This window comes from Podarcis melisellensis, assembly GCF_964234715.1.
Source record: "Podarcis melisellensis genome assembly, chromosome: 10".
Classification (NCBI taxonomy): Eukaryota; Metazoa; Chordata; class Lepidosauria; order Squamata; family Lacertidae; genus Podarcis; species Podarcis melisellensis.
Window position 1 is genome coordinate 7469467 of NC_138542.1, and position 6000 is coordinate 7475466.

The window sequence follows — 6000 nt, forward strand, 5'->3', positions numbered from 1 at the left end:
AAACTATTTTGGCATAGTTCAAGAAAAATATACTTAACAGCAGTTCACCAACCTTGTAGTGTAAACTGGGCCAACAGAGCTCACTCTCATTCCATTAAGAAAAGACCCATTCAATCTTTCCTCATGTAACTAAAACACTTATTTCCTTAATGTCTGCTGCTCAACCCATTTAATCAGAATTTTAATTTAAACTTGTTAGGTAATACAAAGCAATCAAAGTGATTCAACAAGATTTCAAGATGCAAGCAACAATTATATATATGCATGTTAAAAATTATGTCTCTTCAGACTTTTATTACTTTGAATTTCTAGTGTTTAAACCAGAAATTTATTTAAGCATTGTCCAAGACCCAGAATCTTCTCAGTCTCTACAGAGCAATACCACAAAATTGAGACATCCAGCATTATTCAAACAGTGGTGTAAACAAACATAGAAAGTGACTTTTCTGTTTACACACAGCATTAGAATTCAGATGGAGATACCAAGGTCAAACCTATGGAGAACAGTTTTCCAGCAGACAGGCAGCACCTTTTGTGCAGATGAGGCAAGAAGAAAAAATACTAATATATGTTGAATCAAGTCATTTGCAGTTTAATCCTTCCACTAATACACCCAGCAGGAAACCTCAGCACTAATCCTTGCCTCATTTTCTATGCACTCTCACAACATTTGGAGCAAGGCACCGTTGTGGGAGAAAAGGATTTGATCACATGTATCTCAATTTATGTTCACTATTGCTTGATATATATCACATGGGAGCTCAATATACACGTAATGTATGATTGCCTCTGATGAATGTTTAAGGATTGTAGGCATGCTGAGCCCTGAACCACAAACACGCACAGTAATACCTGCCAACACTGCAGAAAAACTGCAAAGTTTTCTATTGCTAATACACATAGATCCAGTTTACCAAATGCAATGTGTTCCCTGGAAATGATTTTGTTAGGCAAGCGTTCACATAACAAGTCTGCGATTTCCATTATTTCCTATGAAAATATTTCTAATCGGGGATTTGTCTGTTCTCTTTCCCCCCGTCTCCATGGTTCCTTCCTGAAATGGCTGCAGCAAATCAGCAAAAGAGAGGCAACAGAGGGGGAAACGGATTTGTCCTCTCTCTACTGCTCCCTGATTTGTTTGATTTTTCCTGCTCTCTGATTTGTCCAATCCTGCTCCCCCACTCTGTGGTTTCTGTCCAAAAATGGCTGCTGCCAACTAGCAAAGCACAAAAAAGGGAGCAAGGAAATCAGCTGTTCAGATAAGTGAATCTGTGGAGTTTATAGCGAAGTTTGGGCAGAAATCTATAAGTATGAATAAATGAATTTTCTGATAGAGAGTGTGCAGATAGCAGGACCTGCATGTACATGCTTTCCCCTTCTGCAAAACAGAACACATGAACAAGCCCTAGGAACCTAACTGGTTGAACAAAGCAGTGACAAAGTACAATTCAGTTCTTGAAATACAAGAAAATAATTTAAAGTGATTTTCAGTCAATAAAATGGAACTGATTATCGAGAATAATAATTTATCTCAAAACATGGCAAACATTATTAAGATAGTTCATATTAAAAGCGGTATATTAATTTTCATAAAGGGAGTTATTGCATTAAAATAAAAGAATTTTTAAAAATCAACATTGTAAGTATTCCGATGAAACCTCATAACATTCCATAGAAAGGCATCCAAAAAAACAAATTACACAACTAAATGTATTAAATGAGTGGGCAAATGTATAAAATTAATTGACAATGCACAGATATTTAATAGCCATGTTCACATGTACTGCCATAATTTAGCATTATATGAGAGAGCCTTAGAATTATACATTCTCTGGCATGGTCACAGAAGCTGAGAGGCATTATTAATGGAACATGTTGAGGAAGACACATGGTAACAAAACTGCACAAGGAAACTTGTTTTAGACATTAGTGTTGCTATTATTTTGCTTTGTGGTCAAAACATTTATACTGGTATAATACTGGGTCAGATTCAATCTGCTAATGTTATTTTTCAAACTAAGGATCATGTAGAGGGAATCTCTTAAATGAAAATGTAATACAAGCAAAAAACCTACTATGGATCTTGTGACAGGGACCTCTAGACAACAACTATATTTTGTTTGCAAGAAATAAGCTAGTCCTGTGTATTCAATAGCAAGAGTCTTTCTCTAAACATCAATACATTTGTTTCTCAGGAAAAAATGTGTTTTGCAAAGCCTCTTTAGTTCAGCAGCAATACTCACTAGAAGATGGGAGTCAGCCTTCTTGTAACTTATGCTGAGCGAAACATTTAGGGCCAATTCTATGCCACAGTTGCACTGGCAAGGGTAGTATAGCCAGATATGGTACTCTAAGACAATAAAAACAAATGCTATGTACTGGGACAATGAGAAAAAGTAAAGAAATCCAAGAGAATAGGTGTACTGTTTATAGCATAACGGATAATAACTACAACTTCAAAAAGCAAAATGCAACTGTCGAGAATACAAATTTTGTGATAACATGTTGCATTAATCTATAAGGTGACCACCCAATGGATTCCAAATCTTGTGGAACATCTAAAAAAGAAGAATTAAGCAGTGGTCAATCCAGCAGGAAAGGTGACAACACAAACTCAGCAGAATTTGTCCTGGGAAAACACAGTTACATTGAGGACAAGCAAATTTCCCCAAAGAACAAGTTGTAAACATTCTGATATGGAGTAGTGGAGAATTATAAATTAACAAAAACATCAATCATGTAAAAATGACGCACTCAAGAGGAATGACTCTTTCCTAAAAGCAGAAGTACTCTATTAAGAGGGAGACAATATATTTCATACAAATATAGAAATATCTCAAAAGAACCCAAGAGACAAGGGATAGAACAGTGGAGATGGTAAAGAAGAACCAGAAGGCGAAATGGTACATCAGGCATCTATGTAAAATAAAGTTTCCTTATAAAATAAGACAGAGATTTATTTATTCTGATTTTTGGAAATAGCACTCAACAGTATAAAAAAGCTCTGTACACATTACTAGCTTAAAATGCACATAAATTGTTCTATTTCTCAATTCAGATTGAAGCTGAGGGGGAAGCATAAGAATGCCATATTTCATAAGAAACAAATAGAAATGACACAGGATAGACATGGATTGTGCCTAATGTGTATACACCACTCCCCCAACCAGGGATGAAAGTACACTATGTACATATTAACTGGGTGTACAAAGCTTAAAAGAATAAAATTAAACATAAGCGCATCCAAAAAGTCAAAACATTAAAAATCAAGACATAAAACAGCAGCTAAAATTTGAACAGTACAGCTGGCAGATTAACCTGGTTAGACTAGATCAGTGTTTCCCAACCTTGGGCCTCCAGCTGTTTTTGAACTACAACTCTGACTAGCAAGACCAGTGGCAAGGGATGATGGGAATTGTAGTCCAAAAACAGCTGGAGGCCCAAGGTTGGGAAACACTGGACTAGATGACCCTTGGAGTCCCTTCCAACTCTACCATTCTAACCTTAGGCCATAGGCTTGTCTGTATAAAAATGACCTTGCTCGGTTGGGAATCAACAAAAGAGAGAGAGCTTAAATAACCTATTGAAAGACGAAAGTTTAAAATATCAGGTGCAGCCACTGAAAAGGCCCTTTCATGTTTTTGGCAGGTCAGAGAAAGGCCTATATGGAAGATTTCAAAGTTCTGGTAGTCTGGATAAACTTCAGTTTGTTTGCTCTCATCCAGTCCATTACCAGCTCCAGGCACACAATTACAACAATCTCCCTGGATTGAGATGCACAGGAGAGACAGAAGCTTCATGCAAATGTTGACTTGCCTGAAACAACAAGATGGGATACCAAGATGCAACAGCCAGTATCAAAAAAGAAATTCTACCAGCACCATCAGGAAATAAACAAAAACTGCAGGAAAGGGGTGATGTTACTGAATGCTTCTCTAGACAAAAGAAAGATTGATCTCGAAAGCTATAATGTCAACGAGAAGACTAGGCTACACCACCTCTCCCTCTGTGGAGGAAAAGCAATCAGTAATTGAATCCCTTCAATAGTGTCTGAAGTTGTGCAGCCGGGATACAACTTGACAACTTCAGCAAGAACTAGGCCACAGAAATATGAAAAGTTATCCTATTAGTAATATGAGTATCTTATTTGAATTATTTGACTGAAAGGTGCATAGATAATGTAGCAATTAGTGTATAAATACATACTACTGAAAAGAACTATGAAACACCTCTATTCAAATACAAAAGATACAAAAATTAAAGCAGACTAAGAAAAAATTGTCCGGTACATTCAGCTGTGCGGTAAACATGCACTTGAAAAGGAGTTCCTAAACTGGTTTCAAATGCTCCACAAGTTTAATTCTGCTTGAAAACAGCACATCTAATGCTATCTATCTATCTATCTATCTATCTATCTATCTATCTATCTATCTATCTATACTGATTTCAATTGTATTTTATTGCTTCTTCTGTGTCTTCTATTTTATTTATTAAAATATTTATTCTACAGAATTCAAGTTGTAATGCAATAAATGCAATGCAATAAAATACATATACACCAAAAGGAGTAAAAATATAATTAAAAATTATACAGCATCTAACACAGCTCACACAGTGGTCCATGGGAAATAAGTTTTGGTACCACTTGACTGATGGCCCAATGGATATAGAGCTAGACTTCAAAACTGAGAAGTCTCAAGCACAACAACAGATTGTTTTGGAAGGCTAGCCATTCTTGCTCCATCTTAGTTCACCACAAAAACAGTGACCTAATTCATAGAATTGTTTTCAGACTGAAATAAGGAAGTGCTATAACCGGTCATCAGCCTTAAGGCTGGGTATAAGTATAGCATGATGTCCGAAGGGGGGTGTTATTGCTTTGTTTTTGTTTTATTATGTATTTTTGTTTTCCCATTTTGTACTTTGTGCTACGAACCACCCTAGGATTTCAGATGCAGGGTGGCATACGCATCAATCCTTAATGCATACATGCAAGAACATCAGGAAGGGTAGCATCCGATTGCATGGAGCAGCATGAGAAAAGTAGTTGTCGTCCAAGGCAGGAAAGCAACATGTATGCACAATTTGCAATATGTATAGAAGAGGGAGAAGGGTTTGTCCTGGAAATCCCAGCACCAACTCGTCTTGCGAGCCTGACCCACAAACACAGAAAATCCTCCGTGCCCGCCCTGCTGCAAACACGCAAAGATCCCCAGCAAAAAGAAAACGCGTGTCAACGAGGCGGCAGAAAATAATAATAAAAAAAAGGACGGGCTCCCAGCAGGCGCGACTTGACACCGCGAGGCGGGAGAAGAGTTTGCCCAGGTGCGCTTCCCGGAGGAGGCGTCGGGGCCGCGCAAAAGGCGCGCTCCCCCCGCAGGGAGAAGAAACTCACTTTTTGTGTGGCGGCGGCGGCGGCGGGTGCTTCTCTTTCCTGCCGGGCGGCGCAGGGTGCTTGGCGCGGCGCCTCCGGGCCTGCAGGGCCAGCACTGCTGGGCGAGAGAGAGAGGCTGGTGAGGGGAGAGGCGGCGGCGGCGCCTCACGCTCCCCGTGAGGAGAAGGACGGGGAGACCCCGCCAACCCCCCCCCCCCAAGTCCTCTGGGGACGACGACCGCCCGCCCACGGTACCTCTCCGGGAGCTCATCGCCGAGGACACCGCCGCCGCCGTCGTCGTGGGGCCGCCGCGCCCAGCGCCTCACGGCACATCGGCCCCGCTGCTGCTCCTCGCCGGCCTCGACAGCGGGCGCCGGCTGAGGAGCAGGAGCTCCCGGACTCGGCGCACATGCGCAGTTGGGCGGGGAGCCGGAGGGGGATGGTCGCTAGGCAACCGGAGGGAGGCCTAGAGATGGCGGCAGGTGAGGGAACCCCGAGGTTTCCTTTTTTTTTTTTATAAATATTTATTGGAGTTTTTAATAAAAGAAATACAGAAATAATTAACAGCGTTACTTTGTTTTCACAAAATTTCATAACATCTTTAGACTTCCTCACATCCCCCGCTC

General features: G+C 40.4%; 1 protein-coding gene across 4 annotated transcripts in view; it reads right to left on the minus strand.

The window, feature by feature from the left end:
• SRPK2 (SRSF protein kinase 2) overlaps positions 1 to 5767 on the minus strand; it is an 89960-nt gene extending 84193 nt beyond the window's left edge. For 2 of the 4 annotated variants that reach the window (XM_081927700.1, XM_081927697.1), the window contains exons 1-2: positions 5630 to 5660; positions 5396 to 5492 (exon numbers count right to left, since the gene is read on the minus strand). In XM_081927700.1, the coding sequence (XP_081783826.1) occupies positions 5396 to 5492; positions 5630 to 5645 (113 nt within the window). In that variant the 5' untranslated portion in view covers positions 5646 to 5660. Of the gene's footprint in view, positions 1 to 5395; positions 5493 to 5629 lie in introns of those variants that run through there. The other 2 variants (XM_081927698.1, XM_081927699.1) reach the window with 2 other exon arrangements.
• Positions 5768 to 6000: the final 233 nt, after the last annotated feature.